The 22,992-nt window shown below is 48.3% G+C and overlaps 1 protein-coding gene and 1 long non-coding RNA gene across 4 annotated transcripts in view; both read left to right on the forward strand.

Moving 5' to 3' along the window:
• Positions 1–9,312: 9,312 nt before the first annotated feature.
• On the forward strand, positions 9,313–9,738 carry LOC129532567 (uncharacterized). Its single transcript, XR_008678332.2, has 2 exons — positions 9,313–9,398; positions 9,480–9,738. It is a non-coding gene; the product is annotated as an uncharacterized lncRNA (long non-coding RNA).
• Positions 9,739–10,113: 375 nt separating this feature from the next.
• Positions 10,114–22,992, forward strand: part of BSN (bassoon presynaptic cytomatrix protein) — a 117,083-nt gene continuing 104,204 nt past the window's right edge. For all 3 annotated transcript variants that reach the window (XM_031009298.3, XM_055382440.2, XM_031009299.3), the window contains exon 1: positions 10,114–10,485. In XM_031009298.3, the coding sequence (XP_030865158.3) occupies positions 10,268–10,485 (218 nt within the window). In that variant the 5' untranslated portion in view covers positions 10,114–10,267. The remainder of the gene's footprint in view (positions 10,486–22,992) is intronic.

Below are 22,992 nucleotides of genomic sequence, written 5' to 3' on the forward strand. Positions count from 1 at the left end.
ACAGGACCCACCAAACTCAAGATCACTTGACTCCCCACAATTCTTTAACCACCAACTCTTTCAGTAATTTTATTTGCTGCCTTGTAGAAGACCTTTCCTGGTATCCAGGCTCCCCCCACCCCCCATAATTTATTTCTCCTCCTTTTATGAGATATGGCTGCAGGAAACTTTTGCAGACTGCACTCCATCTCAAATGTCCTTTTTTTCTTTTGTTCTTTGTCTCCTTCTAGTACCACTCTTCCCCTTACTTAAACTATACCTTGCAGCTGTCTTACAACTTACTAAAACAGGCCAACTTAGGCTCCACAGAACTCTGTTGGGTCTGCATGCCCCCTTTGTTCCCAATATACCATTATCTCCCTGGACATTTAGAAGCCTGGACCAATTCCTTGGCAACCCTCACCACTACTAAAACTACCTTAGGATCTGCATTCTGGGAACCAAGTACTGATCCTGCCACAGCCATAGCCAAAAAGGTGCGTCAGTTAGTTGTTCTCAAACAACTAACAACTTTATCCCCTATCCAAAGCCTCATGGTTACAGGACCTACAGGAACCACCACTCCACTCGCTACTCAGGCCCCTATATGTTTCACCTGCTCCTTAAACGGAGTTCCAGAAGGGTCTTTAAAATGCTCGGACTGTAACCTGCCTCTTTCTCTCTCTCACACAATAGATTGTAGTTATTCCTCTACAACAGGAGGAAGTGACCCATTCTCATCAGTGACCCAACTCATCAGCCATAGCCACTCCCTCTTACCCCTTAAGATTTTCTCTCCCTATATGTAGTAATGCTTATGAATGTATCCAAGGGTCAGATTTTTTTTTTTTGTTTTTGACACGGAGTCTTGCTCTGCTGCCCAGACTTGAGTGCAGTGGTGTGATCTCGGCTCACTGCAACCTCCACCTCCCAGGTTCAAGCAATTCTCCTGCCTCAGCCTCCCAAGTAATTGGGATTATAGGCACCCACTACCACTCCTGGCTAATTTTTGTATTTTTAGTAGAGATGGGGTTTCACCACGTTGGCTAGGCTGGTTTTGAACTCCTGACCTCAAGTGATCCACCCACCTCGGTCTCCCAAAGTGCTGGGATTACAGGCGTGAGCCACTGCACCCAGCCTCAAGGGTCAGATTTTTGCAGTGGGTGAGGGCCAGCTAATACATTGCCTTTATTCAATATCTATGGTAGACATGAAAAATCCAAATGCCAACTTCTTCCCCTTCCGGGTCCAACCCAATTCTTTCTTGATTCATCTGAACACAGACTATTCTCAGAAATACCTTTGGTAACTCATTACCCCCTTCTCCAACTATTAACCGATGACCACCTAGCTTCCTCTTTTATGTCATTTGAATGGGAAGGAGGATCAGGTAGGGATGCCTCAAACTACCACATATTATTTCAAGCAGATGTTGCTGCCTGTGTAGCCCCCTCCAGCCCTTACTTCTTCTTATGTGGACATAATTTCTACAACTGCCTGTCTGTTAATTGGACTGGAACTTGCACTTTAGCTTAGTTATGCCTCCCTTGTCTGTTGCCACAAAAGACCAAGAATTTCTCCTCCCACTACACACAAACACACACACACACACACACACACACACACACACACACACACACACACCCCAAAACAAAAAGGGAAAGCCAGGTAATTCCAATCCTCGCTGCTCTCGGAATCTCTTCTGCAATAGGCTTTAGTTCCACAAGTTTATAGCTTTTTCAGTTTCCCTGTCTAGCCAACTAAAAGAGGGACTAATGGAAATAGCAACTCAACTGGATCACATACAAGATCAAATAAACTCCCTTGCAGCAGTAGTACTTCAAAACCATAGGGGACTAGACATCCTCACTGCAAAAAAGGGAGGTCTATGCCTTTTCCTGCAAGAAGAATGCTTTTTCTTTCTTTTTCTTTTTTTTTTTTTTTTGAGACAAAGTTTTGCTCGTTGCCCAGGCTGGAGTGCGATGGCATGATCTCGGCTCACTGCAACCTCTGCCTCCTGGGTTCAAGCGATTCTCCTGCCTCAGCCTCCCAAGTAGCTGGGATTACAGGCATGAGCCACCACGCTGGGCTAATTTTGTATTTTTAGTAGAGATGGGGTTTCTACATGTTGGTCAGGCTGGTCTCAAACTCCCGACCTCAGGTGATCTGCCTGCCTCGGCCTCCCAAAATGCTGGGATTACAGGCGTGAGCCACCGCGCCCAGCCAAGAATGCTGTTTCTTTACAAACAAATCTAGATTGGTAAAAGAAGGAATATCCAAACTTAGAAAGATTGCAGAACGTCTACGCAAACAACCCGCCAATGACTTTTTCAGTTCTTTCCTCCCTTGGGTACTCCCTTTCATCAGTCCTTTCATTGTTTTTACCCTGCTTGATAAATTGTTGTCTTTTTGTTTTTTTTTTGAGATGGAGTCTTGCTCTGTCCCCCAGGCTGGAGTGCAGTGGCCCGATCTTGGCTCACTGCAAGCTCTGTCTCCTGGGTTCACGCCATTCTCCTGCCTCAGCCTCCCAAGTAGCTGGGACTACAGGCGCCTGCCACCATGCCTGGCTAGTTATTTGTGTTTTTAGTAGAGATGGGGTTTCTCTGTGTTAGCCAGGATGGTCTCGATTTCCTGACCTCGTGATCCACCCGCCTCGGCCTCCCAAAGTGCTGGGATTACAGGCATGAGCCACTGCGCCCGGCTACTAAATTGTTTTCAAAAGTTCATTTTAGAAAGAGTTACTTCAATTGCTCAGGCCACCACAATGGGACATATAAAGGCGGCATTCCTGCCACAGCAACAACGAATGACTTCATCACCAGAGGAAGGCTACCTCCCCCCACACCATCACCCCTAAACCAGCAGGAAGCGGTCAGAACGAGTAGCTACCCCTCTGCTAAAAACCCTATCCAAAGAGATAATTAAAACAAAGAGGGGGAGAATATGAGGACTAACAATAGTTATGCCATTTTACAACCTTGGCCACTGTGTTCTCAGAAACAAAGCAAATGTCAACCCTGCCTATAGCTTCAACAGAGCATAACGGCCCTAACTACATCTACCCCCAGCTGGAAAAGTCCGCAACAGTCCCAGCCAGCCAGCACTTCCCCAACCCCTCCCCAGTAGAAACTTTATTATAAAAGCCTCAGCTTGTAATCGATCAGGGTCTCAGGCAGACTCCTGACTGGGACCCCTCGCAGGCTTATTCCTGTAAATAAACCTGTTTGGCTGTTGAGTTTCCTCCTGTCTCTTGCTCTCTTCCTATGCATCTTCCTAACAGTTTCCTGGGGGATGCTGAAGATGTGTATTCCTGGGCTTCTTTGAGGAGCACATGGTATGCTTGGGGCAGGGGGTAACTCTGCATTCCTGTGTCCAAAGTAATGATTAGAATGCATATGAGAGGCTGAAGAGGTACTGAGTGTAACCCCAGTGGCTCTGACTCAGCAATCACTGTGCCCCAAACCCTGCCCTGGGTTCAGGCAGCACATGAGCTTATTCCTGGAACTCCATCCTCCTCAGAGAGGCTCATGATCATGCAGGGCTAGGAGATGGATGTGTCAACCCTGTGAGCCCCAAGAAGATCCCTGGAGCAGAGCTGGAGATGGAAGGTGGGCCTGGTTGGAATCTCAGCTGAATATGTGGCCTTTCTTGTTCTCTTGGTAGCAGATGATGTCCTTTGCCCAGCCTTAAAAGGAATTTTCAGTCTGTACTGTCAGCTCATTGTCAGAAAGACTGCCTTCTCAGAAAGCTGATGTCCATGCCAGGCCTTCCAGCTGGAGGGGTTTTTTAATACATACATAGCTGTGGTAACCCAGATGTGGCTACCTGACTGATACCTGCTACCACCCAGCCCAGAACCTGGAGGAGCCAAGAGGGGTTCTCCTCAGACAACCCTGATGCCTGAGTATGATTTTAGTGCTCATGGCCTGGCCTGGTGATGCTGTGACTACACCCACCACTATAGGGCAGGGTAGTGGTCCTGTACTGAGGGCCAGAAGTCAAGCCCTCCAGGTTCAGGGCCTGGTTTGAGCAGCAGACAGGCAAAGACCAGACTCCGAGATCACAAGCTCAATGAGGGCAGAAGCGTTTAGCAGTCTTGGTTTCTGCTGTATCCTGTGGGCCTGGCACAGTGCTGTCCTCATCCTAGAGCTCAAAAAGTGCCAATTTTTTGTTTGTGAGACAGAGTCTCACCCTATTGCCCAAGCTGGAGTGCAGTGGCACGATCTCAGCTCGCTGCAACCTCTGCCTGCCGGTCTCAAGTGATCCTCCCGCCTCAGCCTCCTGAGTAGCTGTGACTACAGGCTTATGCCACCACACCTGGCTAATTTTGTATTTTTTGTAGAGATGGGTTTCACTATGTTGTTAGGCTGGTCTTGAACTCCTGGGCTCAAGCCATTTGCCCACCTCAGCCTTCCAAATTACTGGAATTACAGGCATGAGCCACCGTGTCTGGCACTATGGACCTTTCTCCTTGCCACAAGGCTCTTGCTTCACTATCAGGGATTCATTCCCTACCCCATTCTATCTTTCCTGGAAGGCAGAAGCTTTTCCAGTGGCTTCTGGGAGCTCCCTGGGCACTTGGTAAAGATGATAGAACAAACAAACCCCTACTACAATCCATTCTGATTAGGACAGAGATAGAGCTCAGTGGAGAGAGTGGCTATGTCCCGTGGCCTGAGATTCCTGATGGTAAAGGGTGACTCTCAGAAGTGTCCTTGGGTTTGCAGTAGAAGAGCCACAGAGGAGTCGGGAGGTAAGGACCTCTCTGAGAGACTTCCCTAAAGACATGCAGAACTGAGTCTGATGGAGGGGCTGAGCAAGCTGCTCTTTCCCATGAGCAGTCAGAGTCATGCCTGAACCACTGTTGTCTGGGGTAGGACATGTGGGCTGGTCGGGAGAGGGCATAAGTGCATGACTTTCCACCCGGGCCTGTTCTCCCCCAATCTACGAAACAGAGATGGGTGGGGGACATGATCACAATCGAGATTCTGGTGACATTTTCTGTAGTTTATTGGAAATAATTTGTGTGCCTATCACTGTCTTCCTGCAAACAGAACTCCTCAAGGGCAGGTCTCACAGTCTTCTCCAGGCCTGGCACTGAGTAGGAGTCAGGTATGCACTGGCCAAAGGAGGATGACTGCCTGCATGCATGAGATAGGCAAAGCCAGCCCAGAGGCTTGTCTAGGGGAACACAAAGGGACAAGGGATGCAGGATGTTTTTTTCTTTTTTTTTGAGATGGAGTCTTGCTCTGATGCCCAGGGTACAGTGCAGTGGTGTGATCTCGGCTCATTGCAACCTCTGCCTCCTGGTTTCAAGCGATTCTCCTGCCTCAGCTTCCTGAGTAGCTGGGAGTACAGGCGCCCGCCACCATACCTGGCTAATTTTTGTATTTTTAGTAGAGACGGGGTTTCATCATCTTGGCCAGGCTGGTCTCAAACTCCTGACCTCGTGATCCGGCTGCCTTGGCCTCCCAAAGTGCTGGGATTACTGGCGTGAGCCACCATACTCGCCTGGGATGCAGTATGTTTTGACTTGGATGCTTATGACTTGGAGGAACCATGTCTTCATTATTTTTTCTTGTCATAACAAGTCTTCAGAATCATGTAACTCTAATAGCAATGGGCCTTAATTAGCTTTCTTGGGAGCAATGCATGGGCGGTGGGGTTAGGCTGGTGGCAAACATTTCTGACAATTTTTTACTGCCTTTTTTTCACATAATGCAAGCAAAGAGTTGCCAGTTGCAACAGCAAAGGAATTATGTAGGCAAGGCATCAAGCAAATTCTGTACCTTCCAGCCTTATTCCTTTCTCCTGCTTTACCAAGGGCCATGGCCAGCTTAAGACCTCAGTGTACAATTGAGGTTGTCCAGGCCAGCCCAGGTAGGCTGCTGAGCAGAACGAAGATACAATCACTTGTTTGTAGCCTCATGCCAGCTTAAGGCTTGCTTAGGGAACCACCTTATTCTCTATGTTAGTGGGCAGTGCCAACGAATCTCAGCCAGGAAAGAAAGCCTCTGTTTCTTTGGGCTTTCTTCCTTCCTCTTCAGTTCTGTTTCTCTCTCCCAAAGAAGGAGTGGGGCAGGAAGCCAATTTCCTGAGTTGCTTTTCATTGGGAAGTGAGACAGGCCTCAGCAGCACTTTAGCAAAAAGAAGGGTGCAGAGTTCAAGGAGCCTTGTAGGCAGGAGACAGGTCTCTCAGCCTCTCTGGAATCGTCCAAAGTCCATGGCACTATATCCTCTAGATACAGCCTGTCCTGTGTCATCCTTCTCTATTGTCTTCCTCCTCTGATCTCTCTAATGCCTACTCTTGCCTGCAAAGTTTGCCATTCTTCTTCACCCCCATAGACATCTTCATCTTTGGATCTCGTGCCTCCCCATGGAGGCTGCCATGCTGAAAGGATCAGCCCAGGGTAAACTGGACTTATGGGGAAGCAGGGAAGAGTCTGAGCTCTACCCTTTCTCCCCTTCTTGGGGATGACCGGCATGATGCTTTGCCTACGGCACAACTACACCTCTGGGTGTAGTTCCTGAGGTCCTGTCATCTCTTCATTCTTCCACGATTTGCCTTCTGGTGACTAATCATTTCTACTAATCCCAGCAGTGAGTTGGCTCTGATTGGGCCTTTTCCCACATGGATTTTTTTATTTAGTTTTGTTTTTTTGAGACAGGGTCTTGCTCTGTCACCCAGGTGGGAGTGCGGTGGCACCATCACAGCTCACTGCAGCTTCAACCTCCCAGGCTCAGGTGATCCTCCCACCTCAGCCTCCCGAGTAGCTGGGACTACAGGTGCATGCCACCACACCCAGCTAGTTTTTGTATTTAGTAGAGAAAGGGTTTCACCATGTTGCCCAGGCTGGTCTTAAACTCCTGAGCTCAAGCAATCCACCTGCCTTGGCCTCCCAAACTGTTGGGATTACAGGAGCGAGCCACTGTGCATGGCCCTGGATGGCTTTTTGTTGTTGTTGCTGTTTTTTCTGATTCCATTTTCCCTATGGTCTTCTACAAGTCTCTGAGAGCATAGGCTGGAGAAGCAAGCTGGCGTGTGTCTGTTGGTTCCATTTAGGCATGTGGATTGATTGTCCTCTCATCTGGCCATCTCCAAAATGGCTGCCATGTGTCACATGTTATGCTGAAGTGGGAAGAAGATATTTCAGCAAGTGAAGCTTAGGGGACTGGGAAACTCCTGCGGGGTCTCTAGGTCTATCCTGTCCCTGGTGGGGCAGCAGTTGGACCCAGGAGGACATGATACTTGACACACCACACAGCTGGCTTGCATAAACTGAAAGATTTGTTTATTCATTTGTCATAAAGCATAGTCAAGCCTAGTGAATTTTCCTGGATGAGTGAAGAGAGCTCATCAACAACCCCTCCATGAGGAGAAACCAGATGTAATCCCGGCACTCTCCCTGTTACTTATTAGCTCAGCAGCTAAAGCCAAAGATCTCTCTGAGTGCTTTTAAGCCTGGTGATTGGTGGGCCCTTTAGAAGCGCAGGTGAGGGAAATGCTCAGAGCGTCATGGAGAAGCCAGCACAACCATGAGCCCCAGAGGGTCTGCTGAAGGCCAGCCCAGGGGATAGGAGCAGTCAGACAAGGTCCTGCTGTTGAGGAGCCCCAGTCTAGATCAAAAGGAGGTAAACAGCCTCTGGGACAGTGAATGAAAATGGGAGATTGAATCAGAGCCCCAGATAACCAGAGGCCAATCCCATCCCATGGTCCACAAGAGTCCCTGGGCTAAATGTCAAGGGTGAATGAACACAAGGCAGGCATGTTCCTGGGGATGCTCCTCAAAGGAAACAGAACTGGGAGAGTTTGAGAGGAGAGGAGGGGCACCTCTAACCCACATTTTCAGGTCTCCTGGGTCCACTGTGCTGTGCCCTTTGTCACCAGGGCAGCAAAGACCCTGGAGGTCTGCTAACAGCCAGGAATCCACTCTGAGGAGGGCAACTCCCCAAGCCTGCAGGCTGGGTAGAGCTAATTAACCACACAGGAACCAGTGGCATGTTGATTTAAATCTGTGGAAAGCCATAGATCCTGTGGTTTCTACAAAAACAAAAAAATAAACATCCTTTCCCCTGTTTCAAGTAGCCCAACCCACACTGACTGGGGTCTGTGAAGCTATAACAGCCTGGGTTGGGACAAGGTCAGGCCACTGGCCTGCCCATAGTGTTTGTGAGCATATTCTTCCCCAGGAGGAAATATATGGCACAAGACCGCCACATCCTAGACCATCACCAGGGAGACAACTAATAACAGAGTTGTCATATGTGTACCAGGCACTTGTCCTGGTGTTTTACCTACATCAGGCTGGGTGCATTGACTCATGCCTGTAATCCCAGCACTTTGGGAGGCCGAGGTGGGTGGATCACCAGAGGTCAAGAGTTCAAGACCAGCCTGGCCAACATGGTGAAATCCCATCTCTACTAAAAATACAAAAACTAGCCAGGTGTGGTGGTGGGCACCTGTAATCCCAGCTACTAGGGAGGCTGAGGCAGGAGAATCATTTGAATCCGGGAAGTGGAGGTTGCAGTGAGCCGAGATCACACCACTGTACTCCAGCCTGGGTGACAGAGCGAGAGTCTGTCTCCAAAAAATAAAAATAAATAAAATAAATAAAATAAAAAATAAAATATCTACATCAGCCACTCTACCCTTACAATCCCCCATATTCGAGGAGCTACTAAGATTCTAACTTTGCAGAATAGGAAATGGAGGCTCAGTGAGCCTAAGTCAGTTGCCAAGGGTCCTATCGGGGCTGAGATGCGGACTCTTTTGGAGCCTAAATGTGCACATGTAGTCAACACTCACGAAGCTGTATCAAACATCCTGCAGCACAGGAGGAAACACAGCAAGGACCATCATCTGCAGGAAGAGAGGCTCTCTTCATCCTAGGTCATCCCAGAGGGGCCAGGCAGTTTAGCGTGAAAACGGGAGGTATGAAGTCAGGAGAAAATATCAGGAAGTGGGGGCTTTGCATTTCCTCTTTCTCTTACTTGCTCCATCCCAGAGGTCGGGAGGAGCAGCTCGGAGTGCACAGGGGAAGGCCCAGGGAGGGTCCTGGCCCCTCCTCACAAGAACTGACACAGCCACCGGTCTGTCCAGCAGGCTGGCTATCAGCGTTCACTGGGATCCCTGGATTATTCTAGGTTCAGTTAGAACTGCTAACACCCTATGTGATATATTTCGCAACATTAGGAGAATTGAATGGGTTTGTAAAATGGGTTCAAGTTACTCAAGCCTTTCTACACAGTCACGATTTATGACGTCAGAGATGAACTGGAATATAGGCTCCTAGGAAATATTCTCCCACAGGAAAGTACAGGCTTGTGTGAGAAGCCACCACGGCAGACAATCCTGAGTAGTGGGCAGAAACCGGCTGTAAATGTGAGGCAGCGGGGAAGTAATTTGGAAAGCTCTCAGGGTAATGCAGAGGCAACCTGCGGCCCCGCGTCGAGACAGCTCCAGGCCTGAGAACCATCAACTCCTCTTCTCCATCCCCAAGGTCACTCTCCCAGGGCTGACTGAGGTGGCCTCCCAGCTGGCTTCACACAGCCCTGTCACACCTTCCATCTGTGCCCGGGGCGCTTCCTGAGACTCCCCGTTCCTCAGTGTGAATCCCAGATGGTTCCCATCGCCATCTGGATAAAGGCTCCACTCCCCAGCTGGCCTTAGAGACCCTCACAATCCGGCCCGACCACCCAGCACCCTCCCTCTCCTTCCCTCTACGACCTTGCGTCTCTGAATACACTTGTTCCTCTGCCTTTCCAACTCCTATGCATACTTTGAGGCCATTCTCGGGTAGCCCCTCTCCTCTCCGAGGCCTGTCCTTATGACGCCTGCCCGCTGTGGCACTCCGGTTACCCGGAGGAGAGTTGCTACTCTCGAGTTCACCGAGGCGGAAAGCCCCTCTGACTCCAAAGCAGGGCTCAGCGCGACGTCCCAGAGGCCGCTTCTAGTGGCAGGTGCCCCTCCTCCCAGGGCCCTCGCAGCCCCGCCGGCCCCCGCCCGGCTCCTTCTCAGCATGCTACAACCGCGTCGGCCCTGGACAGCGCATGCGCGGGCGCCGGCGGCTGTTTCCCAGCGACCCCGAGGCTGGCGGGAGCGCGCACAGGGGAAGGGGGGCGTGTGCAGGGAAGGGGGCGCGAGACGCGCGTGCGCAGGGGTAGGCGGCGGCGCGAGCCGAGCTGGGAGATGGCGGCGGCAGCGGCGGCGCCGAGAGTGTGAGCACCGCCCGGGAGCCGCCGGCCAGGGCGCAGCGCGACCCCGACCCCGCCCGCCCGCCTGCCCGCCATGGGCAACGAGGCCAGCCTGGAGGGCGGCGCTGGCGACGGGCCGCTGCCGCCCGGCGGCGCCGGCCCCGGCCCCGGCCTCGGCCTCGGTGCAGGAAAGCCGCCTTCAGCACCGGCCGGCGGCGGACAGCTCCCCGCGGCGGGAGCAGCGCGGTCGACCGCGGTACCACCGGTCCCTGGCCCCGGCCCCGGCCCCGGTCCCGGCCCTGGCCCGGGCAGGTAAGCGCGTGTCTCGGCGCCCGGGGGGCGGTGAGCTGCAGCCTGAGGCCGGGGCCCGGGCCCAGGATCCCGCGATCTAGTGTGGACAGCGAGGTTCGACGTCCGGCCGCACTCTGAACCCTGCCGGATTGGTGTGAACTGGGTGGTCGCGGGAAGCGGCCCTTCCTTTCCAGCTGCCCCGCCTTGGCGTGGCAGGATGACGAGCGCAGGGTCAGTCGGGGCCTGCAGACCGTGACTCCGTCACGAACCCCAAATTCGCTTCTCCCCAACGCTCGGGCCTGACTGCTCAGGAGGGGCTTATGTAACCTTAACCTGGTCCCTCCGCACAGGGGAGCAATGGGATGGAAAACGTCCTCCCTGTCTGCTGGTGTCTGCATGTGTCCATTGTGCTGGGCCGAGAAAAGAGCACAATGGGAGTGGCTGTCAGGGAAGATAAGTGTCACTGCGAGGAACAGAGAGATGAAAATAGTTGAACCATGAACTTGGTCTTGGGCTTTCCTTGGGCATTTAGTGGCTGTAATCACCTTTGGGGGAAAGGAAAATTGCCCACTGGACACCAAGAGGTGCTTATTTAGGCCCAACAATACTAATAGGATCATGTGCTTTCACCAAGGTTTAGGGAAACATTTTGGGGTGAAGCAAAAATGCTATTGAGTCATCCAGCACCAGATATGTTCTCGTTACCTTATGATTTAGATCAAACCGGTGGAAAAGCTGAAACCCACACAGAATGCTTTAAACAGAACATATCTGATTAAATACTGTGAAACCAGTTTGTTTTAAATGTATGCCAACCCAGGTCCTGCAAAAACAGTCAAGTGGCAATGAAGGCTGTAAGGGAATGCCAATATATAATAAGTCAGTAGACTGAAAACTCAGGAAAACTACCAAGAGATGACACGATAAAATGGAAGGCATTATCTTTGCACCAAATAGGCTTGGGGAGTAGCAAAACCCCAGGGGGTGGGAGGGAGGTGCTTCCAGCTCCATGTGAGTCTGCTGATATATGTTGCCCTGGCTTTTCTGTGTGGGAGCACATAAACTGAGGACGCATAATTTTTTATTCTTTGGCTGCCCGACTGTGCCTCTTGTGTGTTTATTTCCTCAGAAGTCATTTCTTAGACAACTAACAGTAATGAAAGGCTGTTAGTAGCTTGAAACCTGCGGCAGACAGGTCAGCCTGTGAGCATCCTTTTTAAAGGTGGGATTTGTCCATTTTATACTAGCTATAATAGTAGTGCAGTTGGATAGCACACAGCTCTTAGCACTGCAAACACTGTCCATTTTGCTGCATGTTGAGTTGCTGTTTGGGTTTTAGCTTGAGGGAGGCTCACCCAGGCTTTAGTGTTCTCCTTCCAAGGGAAAGCTTCTGTAGCTGAATGGAAAAACACCTTGTTATTGAGAGTTCCCTGTATGGGGAATTTGTCATTTCTCTTCTGATAACCAAACAGGCTGCTCTGCTTGTAGTTTATCAGATGTTGCAGAGCCAATCATATGAAATCTTGGAAAGACTTGGGCAGCTCAGAGGGACCGGAAGGAGGCTGATGTCTATTGCTCATATGCCTTTTTAGTGTTTCATTTGTACTTCATCTGTACATTCTGCTGCAGGGCAGACCCATGAACTGCTGTGGGTGAGGCGAACCACGGACTCCTGCTGGATTTAGTAGTCACACAATCTCTTACCTGGCTGTGGGCAAGGCTCGTACCTGAGCCTATGGTGCTGAGGTCCTGTGACTATCAGACTCAGGAGGTGAGCTGGCTATTTGTCCCCAAAGCTCAGAACCAGAGACCATTAGGAGGTGGGATTTACTCCTCCAGCTGATATTCAGTTTATCATAGCACCTCAGCTGAGCAGCAGCTCCATGGCTTATCTCTCCTTTAGTATTGCAATGGCTTCTACTTCCTCTCACTAGAGCATCTCAGATACCTGATGCCAAATTTAGCATGTTCTAAGATGCTGCTAAACAGATTGGCCCATTGATGGGGAAAAAGCCCTGTGAATGTGCTTCTGGGCATGCAGGAAAGAGCATTAGCACAAAGACATATTTGCTTTCAGTAAGATTTTGAATTTCGGGGCAGTCAGAAACCTCATAGAGGTGGGTAGAAGGCCAGGTAAAAGGGAGATGATTCTGGGGGAGTTAAATGCTATTGCCATATTACCTTGTCATCCCAGGCTGAATTAGTCTTTTCATCCTCATACTGAGCTGACTTGGACTCTGTGAGGGGGTGGCTCCAGCATTTGCTGCTGAAGAGCCTGACTTGAATCCCATGAGTAGCAGTGCTGCCACACCCATAGTGGTGCCTCTTAGCCCGTCTGGATGATGTGGAGCTTTGGGCATTGGAGAGTCCCTCAAGGAAGGGCTCTCTGCTTCTGGTGTCAGCGTGGCCATGTACAATTATATAATCTGTGCCTTTTCCAAGGAGTGCTGGTTTGGGAGAAAGCTGAACTCTAACCCAGGCTCCACTCTCCAAGCTGTGTGCCCTGGTGTAGGCTGCATCCTCTTAGATGAAGGGGCATCATTCACTCGTTAATTCATTTACTTATTTATGGAGATATGCCTAATGTACAGTGGAACACACATATTGATGGGATTTTATTTATACATACACTCGTGACACACTACCAGATCAGGACAGAACTTTATCAGTACCCCAGAAAGTACTTTTTAAAATAATTACACGATGGAGCCGTGTAGACCAGTGGCAGCCTGTCTAGTTTACACCAGCTCTGTGGACTTGCACCTGTTTTTTTTTTTTTTTTTTTTTTTTGAGATGGAGTCTCGCTCTGTCGCCCAGGCTGGAGTGCAGTGGCGCGATCTCCGCTCACTGCAAGCTCCACCTTCTGGGTTCACGCCATTCTCCTGCGTCAGCCTCCCGAGTAGCTGGGACTGCAGGCACACACCACTGCACCCAGCTAATTTTTTGTATTTTTAGTAGAGATGGGGTTTCACCGTGGTCTCGATCTCCTGACCTTGTGATCTACCCGCCTCGGCCTCCCAAAGTGCTGGGATTACAGGCGTGAGCCACTGCGCCCGGCCCGACTTGCACATGTTTTGATGTTTGCAAATTGATATCTAGTCGATCAGCTAAGGTGTATTTGTCAGCTGTCAAGAGCAAGCACAGTTATTGGCTTTGTGGACGGTATGGAAAGGATATATAGTGCTTCCCTGTCCTTCAGCACCTCACAGACTGGTTGGTCAGATAGCTCTTGAAGAGCCAAATCATGGAAGAACCCTAAGAGAGACACTGTGGGCAGCTCAGTATCTGAGAAATGTCAAATAAGCAGTGCTTACAGGGTTGTTAATTGGGAAGAGTGGAGAGGCACAGCTAGGCTTTAGGAGACGTAGAGATGTAAGGCTGGAAAAATGACTGGGTTAAGAGAGGTAGAGATAGAGATAAATGGCATAAAGAATGTGGTCTACACAGGCAGGGACAGTGAGCAGAGAATGAGGCTGAGTGCAGGGTGGTGGGGGAAAGCCAGGGCAAAGCCAAGAGAGGCCCTTCTCCATCATTGCCCATCAGAATGCGTAATCAATGCCAAAGTCGCCTCTCTTCACTCCTGGCCCATATGTTATTGAGACAGACACCCTAAGCCAAAGGCAGCTAGGCACAGAGAACCTGGTTATTTACTGGAAGGTGGGCAAGGCTGCTCTGAGAACCATACCCCGAATTCCTTTTTCAAAATGGATTTGTCAGGCATAGTATCTCTGGTCTGGGATTAGTCAGACTTGTTACATTATATCAGCCAACTCAGCCTCTAGAAAAATCTGGCACTAACTTGTAAAGATAAAACGAAAGGACATAATTGCCAGGTCTGGAAATAATGCTCCTTTGTCACTTAGAGATCTTCTTTGTCCCCAGTGGCTGGATCTCACAGAGGGTATGTCATGGAGTGTGAATTAAAGTGACCTTACATCTGAATGGTGACGATGTCAAAATTTTACCCAGAGGCAACCATTTTTGCATTTCTCCAGGGAAAGCAGGCTACTTTTGATAATACAGTTGCTCACAGCATCATTAAGACTAATAAGGTGCTGTTGATTTAAAAAATGTAAAAATGTAATGGAGACATTAGGAGGAGAAATACTGTCTTTTGTTTGTTTGTTTTTTGTTTTTTGAGACAGAGTCTTGCTCTGTCGCCCAGGCTGGAGTGCAGTGGCGCCATCTCGGGTCACTGCAACCTCTGCCTCCCGGGTTCAAGCGGTTCTCCTGCCTCAGCCTCCTGAGTAGCTGGGATTACAGGCACCCACCACCACACCCAGCTAATTTTTGTATTTTTAGTAGAGACGGGGTTTCACCATGTTGGCCAGGCTGGTCTCAAACTCCTGAGCTCAGGTGATCTGCCTGCCTCAGCCTCCCAAAGTGCTGGGATTACAGGCATGAGCCACTGTGCCTGGCCGAGAAATGCTATCTTAAACATTTTTTTTTTACTATGGAAAATTTCAAACATACATGAAAGTAGAGGAAATGGTCTAATGAACTTTTGTGTTCCCATTGCTTAGCCACACCCATCATCAACTTATGGCCAATTGAGTTTAATTTATCTCTCTCACATCCTACCCCCTACAGAAGCAAATTCCAGACATCCCAAAATTTCATCATCAGTATTTCAGTTTGTATTTCCAAGAAATGAGGGCTTTGCATGAACATAACCACAGCACCACAGCCACATCTAAATAATATAATGATCTCTTCTTAAACTCAGCAAATATTCAGTCAGGATTCTATTTTTCTGATTGTCTTATGAATTTACTTTTATTATTGGTTTGAATTGTGATCTAAACAGGGTCTGCACATTGAATTTGTCTGATGCATCTGTCTAGTTTCTTTATGTATTTTCTCTCCTTTTTGCTCCTTGCAGTTTATTATTAGAGAACTATGACATTTGTCCTGTGGTTTCTCATATTCAGGATTATGCTGATTGCATCCCTGTGGTGTCATTTAAGATGTTCCTCTGTCCCATGTTTTTCTTGTAAACTGAGAATTCTATTTAGAAGCTAATCAGATTCAAATTTTATTCTTTTGGTCAAGAAATTCTAGCTTTTTAAAAAAGAGTTTCTTGAAGGCTTCAGACATGGAGAGGCTGAGAGTTCACTGAAAGCAGAACCAGGGTTTGGGCTAATTGGGAGCCAAAGAACAATGCAGTGGACCACTTTTCTGTTCCTTTTCTAAAGATCTCCTTCCTCTGAGTCAGTTTGGTTCTGAGTTTAAGAAGTCAAAGCTTTCAGAGGAAAGTTGTTGTTGTTTTTTTTTCCCCCAGAAAAGTCATGCCTTTCACCCCAGTTTGGGGGAGCCCTCCCTGCATATGTGAGTAGGAGGCTGCTGCTAGGATTTGGGGGCTTAATAAATCTTTCCCCTTATCACAGGTCCTGCATTTCTGAATTGGGCCCTTTCCTCTTGTTAGTTGTGGGGGTGTGGAAGGCCAGACCTACTATGTGTGGGCTATGTGAGGGGAACCTGTTGCTGGAGCCTGTGGGCCATGTGCAGTAAGTTGGGGCTAACTGTGAAGGTAGGTTGGCAACACTGTAATAGCAGTTATGACTACCATTACTGAATGACTGCCTCATCACAGACATTCTGCTAGGTGTTTTATTTCTTATTCCACCTGCTTGGCCATTCAGCTTCTGCAGGCCCTGCCTGTCCTGACTTTACTTACTGCCTGGGGACTAACTTTTTAAATGGTAAAATGGTGGCTAAGCCCTGCATGCCTACAGCAAGGGCTGACTGTCACTTTAGGACATGAGGCCCTCTGGGTAAGCTGGGACTTGGTGAACAATCTAGCTGTGGGGGACTCCTGCTCAGTCCTTTCATTTGGTGCCAGGAGCATGTCATGCTGGTATTGATCCTGCATTTGTAGCACTTGCTCGAGCTCCTTTTCTGGAGGGACCTCTGCCATCTCCTCTCACTAGCACAGTGGTTGAAGCTGTGGAGTGAATTGGGACACTGGCCTGTGGGCTCCTGCCTGTGGTAGGGGTGATAGAATTTTGGTGTCTCACTCTCTGTGGTTCCTTCCGTACAGATCGGGCTTCTAGTGGGGGTCTGTTGCCCCCTGGCATTCTCTTGGCCCATTTATCTTATATTTTAGGTTCTGGTCAGCTCTGCTGTGGAATGGGATACTCCCTGACGCATCTGTGTTGTGCCTTGGGCTCCCAGGCTGGCCACAGGGCTGCTCTGATCTCTCCTTCCTATTATTCGTCTTTACGGGCACATAGGGTTCTAAAGAGAGCTTTGCTCTAGCAGAGACCTGGGGCCCCTACTTCTTTCTAACAAGAGTGTCACATGGAGGCACATGGGAAGCCTCCAGGGAGCTCTAGATCACCCCAGGATCAGATCAAATCTTGAATGGCCTGGAGAGGCCTGGTTGCCCCTAAAGTGGGTGAGGCTGCTGTCAGGGCCAACGGTGAAGAAGAGATTTTCCCTGAGGGGAAATAGAAGGGATGGCTTTTGGATCTTGGTCCCAAACACTGAGGAGATCCAAGAGCCTCAGCAGCAAGGATCACCTCACCCATTCCTATCTGGGACTGCCCCCTGTATCTAGAGGAGCCCGAGCTCTTCAATGCCACTGGCTTGTGTGGGGAGCCAAACCTCCCAAAGATGCTGGAAGAACCATTAAGGCATTTGGGTTCTTGGGAGAAAGGGTAGGTGAGGAAATTTCCTAATAGTTACACTGTTACATTTGTGTTTGCAGGCAGTTAACAAGGGTCACTCCCATTAAAAAATTTTTTAAATTAATTAATTATTTAAATTGACAAAAATTATGCACTATATATTTATTATATACAACCTGATGTTTTGAAATATGTACATATTATGACATATTATGGAATGGCTAAGTCAAGTGAATTAACATAGTCATGACTTAACATACTTACCATTTTTGTGGTGAGGATGCTTAAAATCTATTAGCAGAAATTTATAAGAATGCAATACATTGGTGTTAGCTATAGTCACCGTGTTGTACAGTAGATCTCTTGTTGTTGTTATTTTTTCTTTTCTTTTTTTTTTGAGACAAAGTCTCACTCTGTCGCCCAGGCTGGAGTGCAGTGGCGTGATCTCAGCTCACTGCAACCTCTGCCTCTTGGGATCAAGTGATTCTCATGTCTCAGCCTCCTGAGTAGCTGGGATTACAAGTGTGTGCCACCATGCCCGTCTAATTTTTGCATCTTTAGTAGAGACTGGGTTTCACCATGTTAGCCAGGCTGGTCTTGAACTCCTGGCCTCAAGTGATCCATCTGCCTCAGCCTCCCAAAGTGCTGAGATTGCAGGTGTGAGCCAGCCACCATGCCCAGCCTAGATCTCTTGAATTTATTCCTCCTATCTAACTGAAACATCTCCTCAACCTTCCCTTCTACCTCCTACCGTGTCACCTTTTTGTGTATGGGAGTGGTTGTGGGGATTTTTACAGTTAGATTCTACATAGAAGTGGAACAATTTTAAAGTGAAATTTTATCCATGTATTCAGGAAACTCTGCTGAACATCTTTTGGATACCTATCCCTGGGTGAAGTGTGAGGAATAAAAGAAGGAGCACAAAATAGGCTCTGCCCTAAAGGGGCCCATGGTGTGGGGAGAGAGAACTCTTGTCCAGATCTTTAGTCTCAACTTCATCTTCCTTAAATTAGAGTTTGCTCCTGCCTTCTCTTTGTCTCACAGAGGTAAGAGAAATGAGAGGATGATTAAAAGGGGTTGCATTATTTCATGTTCTAAAATAGTAGAGCATATATTTGTATGGTATTTTACAGCTTACAAAACACATTCATAACATTCACGTATTCTGTTGGGAAGCTCCAAAGGCCTAAGAGGAGTGATGTAGAAGAACAGCCAGCTAGCAGACTTTAGCAAACCAAAATGCCGAATGCTGTGGAGAACTGTGTCACTTCCCCGCCTCCTCCTCTGTGAAGATGGGAGGTTTAGCAAGATGATGGGAAAGGCTTTGAGGAGTGGGAAAGGGTCAGAAAGTAGGACATTTGAGCAAAGGGCAGGGTAGGATGATGTGGAGGAAGAAGAATAGTGGAAGCATGCTGGCTGGGGGTCAGAAATTCAGGTTTTAATCAATCCTGACATTGCCTAAACTTGGCTATGCACGTTGGGTATGTCCTTGGTTTTTTCATCTGTAAAATGAGAGATTTAACTAGATGATCTCCACAGTCCCTTCCAGCTCTGACAGCTGATTTCTGTGAAATGTGTAAAAAGGAAGGGTGATGCTTCCCATTTTTCTTCAGCTCTATTGAGCATAGAAAACAAGGTCTAAATCAAAAGTACATTGTGCACTTTTTAGTTTACTTTGTAGCAGCTCTAAATGAAGAGGCTTGCTTTTCCATTGTGTGGCAGAGATTTTTCAGAATGGACAAGATGACTGCACATTCAAGCCTGGAGCCAGGGGAGGGGCTGGCTGGCAACCCACCTCTGGGTTGCTTCTGGTAGGCAGGGGCTCTCGGAAAACTGATGGCCTCCTTGTGCTGGGTTGGTTGGCCAGCCAGCAAGGCTCCTACCCAGACCTGCAGAGCCTGCTGCAGGCTCCCTGTTCTCAGCTGTGCTCGGCTGCTTATCTCCTGAGTGTTGTTCCACCTACTTCCTACAGGTGCTCTGGCAGCAGCCAGTGGGCCATGATTTCCAGGGGAGCTGGGGTTGGCAAACGCTTTGTGATGGGGAAGGGTGGGGCATGGGAAGGGCTAGCCTGAAAGAGACTTTAGATCTGCAGACTCCAGTTTGGGCAGACTCCTTCATTTGTAGAATGAAGAGATACATGTGGTTCTCTCTGCAGCTTCTGCAGCTGTGTGGGTTCTGTGGGCTCAGGCCAGATCTCCTCCAATGTCAAAGTCCGGTATGTGAGGCTGCTTCCTTCCGAAGTGTGGTTTGGCTTCAGTAGGTTATATGTTTGCTCTGATATCCTTTTATTTTGAGCATTGTATCCAACCCCCAACGAATGCCAGAATGTCTGCTGTCATACTGTGTACGGGCTATAGCTCTCCCTTGGTGTGAACACCCAAGATCAGCGGCCTTTGGTTCTTCTCAGGCAGATGATTCTACTGCTGGAGAGTTCTTTTTTCCTGTTTGTCTGAATCAGGTTTCCTTACACCTCCTATCTGCTGGTCTTGGCTCTGCTCTCCAGCACCGCTGACTTATTTTTGCTCACAGGTTTAGCAGGCGCTCACTGTACCTGCCATGTGCCAGGGCTGAGGTCCCTGCGCTTACTTCCTCAATCCTGATTTTCTTCTCTGGACTTCACTTCTCCAGCTCCTGTGGCTGTGATGGGACTCTGAGACCCTTGCCAGCCTGGACTGCCCTGCCCAAGGCTGTCAGTATCCTAAAAGTACAGAGAGGCCTTAGAGAACAGGGTCCAGGGCTCAGCATGTCACTTGGACTATGAGTGACATAGTCTGAAGGACGCGGGGCCTTCCCTCTCACAGCATGAGAACACCCTTCCTACACCTTTATGAAAGCTTTTGGGCAGCTACTCCCACACTTATCCAGCCTCATGCTGGGCATCTTCACACGAAGTCTGGGGCCTTCCATCCTGGACTTACACAGCCCAAGTGTGAATCTGTGGAGGCCTGCATGAGTCTCTGCTATGTTTTCTCTGGTTATACTTAGAGATCCTTTCCAACCTAGTGAGACTCTTTTGGAACCTGACTGTGTTCCATGAACTGGGAGTAATAACTAAGGCAATGTACTTGTTTCAGGAACCATACTGTGAGAACTTCTCCCCTTCCTAGGCCCTGTGAGCCTACTTTCTAAACCCCTGCATCTGACCTGGAGTAGGGTGGCAAGTGTTGGATGCTCAAGGCCAAGGCCTTGCCAGCTCAGGTTTGGAGTGATGATGGCTGAGTAGTGGGAGTAGCTGCCTGAAAGCTCTCATAAATGTGTAGGAAGGGTGTTCTCATGCTGCAAGAGGAAGGCCCCTTGTCCTTCAGACTATGTCACTCATAGTTCAGGTGACATGACAGCTACGGTTGGATTGGAGAGGCAACCACCCCTTGCACCCTAGCCATGGCAGCCCCTGTGCTCTGCAGAGGAAACCCTTGTGCATATTTGTCCTTTCCTGGTCAGCCATGTTATGCTGGCCTGTCTTTGGGGTGCATTGGCCTTTGGCTCTGTAGGGTAGGTATCTCTAGGAGTAGCAAGTGCTCTGCAGATGAAAATTTCAAACACACATAAAAGGAGAAAGGTAAAAAAAAAAAAAAAAAGAAGAAAAGAAGAAGAAAGGATGGTAGGCTGAAGTCTCTCCTGCAAACCTACCACGTAGCTTCAACAATGATTAGCATTTTGCCAACTTATTTTATCTATATTCCTCCACTTTTTTTTTTTTTTTGGACTAGAGGATTTTCTTTTTTTTTTTTTTTTTTTGAGACGGAGTCTCACTCTGTCACCCAGGCTGGAGTGCAGTGGCGGGATCTCGGCTCACTGCAAGCTCTGCCTCCGGGGTTCATGCCATTCTCCTGCCTCAGCCTCCCGAGTAGCTGGGACTACAGGCACCCACCCACCACGCCCAGCTAATTTTTTTTTTTTTTTTTTTTTTTTTTTGAGACAGAGTCTCGCTCTGTCGTCGCCCAGGCTAGAGTGCAGTGGTGCGATCTCAGATCACTACAAGCTCCGCCCCCTGGGTTCGCGCCATTCTCCTGCCTCAGCCTCCGGAGTAGCTGGGACTACAGCCGCCCGCCACTACTCCCAGCTAATTTTTTGTATGTTTAATAGAGACGGGGTTTCACCGTGTTAGCCAGGATGGTCCCGATCTCCTGACCTCGTGATCCACCCGCCTCGGCCTCCCAAAGTGCTGGGATTACAGGCGTGAGCTACCGCGCCCGGCCAGGATTTTCATTCAAAATAGAAATATATCATTTCACTCATGAATAGTTTAGGATGTACCTCTAGTAGTTAGAGGGTGCTTTACTATTTAATTCAATGGCATTTATCACAACCAACAAAGTTAACTTTAATTTCTTACTATAACCCAATACCCAGTCCATATTTAATTTTTCTTTATTGTTCCAAAAATGACATTTTATTTTATTTAATTTATTTTTTTTTGAGACGGAGTCTCGCCCTATTGCCCAGGCTAGAGTGCAGCGGCGCCATCTTGACTCACTGTAACCTCCACCTCACGGGTTCAAGCAATTCTCCCTGCCTCAGCCTCTCGAGTAGCTGGGACTACAGGTGCACACCACCATTCCTGGCTAATTTTTGTATTTTTTTTACTAGAGACGGGGTTTTGCCATGTTGGCCAGGCTGGTCTTGAACTTCTTACCTCAGGTGATCTGCCCACCTCGGCCTCCCAAAGTGTTGGGATTACAGGCATGAGCCACTGTGCCTGGCCCCAAAAATGACATTTTAGTTTGTTCAAACAGTATCCAAACAACGTCTACATATTGCATTTGGTTGATATGTTCTGTGAGTTTCTAACAGTCTCCTTGCTCCTTTTGTTTTCAAATCCATTTATTTGGTGAAGACATCAGGACATTTATCCTAGACTATCTCTCATTTTGGTTTTGCCTAAGCATATCCTCTTGAAGTTATTTTCTTGCTTCCTAGTGTCCCCATATTTCCTATAAACTGGTAGTTAGATCTAGATCAGAATAGATTCAATCTTTTTGGAAAGAACACTTCATTGGTATTGTGTACTTCCTATTGCATCCCAGAAGGAGGCAGTATGTCTGTCTCCTTGACCTACTTTAGTGATGAAAAGATGGATCAGGCCTGGGTGCAGTGGCTCCCCCCTGTAATCTCAGCACTTTGGGAAGCTGGGATGGGCAGATTGCTTGAGCCCAGGAGTTTGAGACTAGCCTGGACAACGTAATGAGACCCCATCTCTACAAAAATACAAAAAAATTAGCTAGGCATGATGGCACATGTCTGTGGTCCCAGCTACTCAGGAGGCTGAGGTGGGAGGATCACTTGAAACCGGGAGGTCAAGACTGCAGTAAGCTGAAATCGTGCCACTGCACTCCAGCCTGGGTGACAGAGTAAGGCTGTGTTTCAGGAAAAAAAAAAAAAAAAAGGATTAGGGGATTCAGGTAGTATCAGTGATTAATCCATTATAAAGTCCTTATCAGTTTTTTTTTTGCCTGATGAATTTAGCATTCACTAATGATCCTTAGCTAGATCCATTATTTCATAACAGGTTGCAAAATTAGCTGAAATTCTTCTATAAAAATTATCTGTCAACCTTTTTTTTAATGCACCAAACATTTATTAAACATTGCAGTCAATAGCAGGAACACAAGAAGGAAAAAGACACAGTCCTACCCTGAAGATGCCCTCCAAACTGGGTTGAATCTCCATGCTTGATGCTCCTTTCAATGGATTGTTTTTAAATAATAATGTAGATACTTTTATTAATGATAATACTCATGAATGTAGTTTAAGACTTCCTTCTGGTTCCCTTTGCCCTTAGGTTATCCCTTTTCAGGGATATATAGTTCTCTGTTTTAGAGTTATTAGAAATGATTCTTCTCTGTGGTTATCTGATTAAGAGGATATAAAATTAAGCTCTTTTTTCCCAGTTTGTGTT

This window comes from Gorilla gorilla, chromosome 2, assembly GCF_029281585.2.
Source record: "Gorilla gorilla gorilla isolate KB3781 chromosome 2, NHGRI_mGorGor1-v2.1_pri, whole genome shotgun sequence".
Taxonomy (NCBI): Eukaryota; Metazoa; Chordata; class Mammalia; order Primates; family Hominidae; genus Gorilla; species Gorilla gorilla.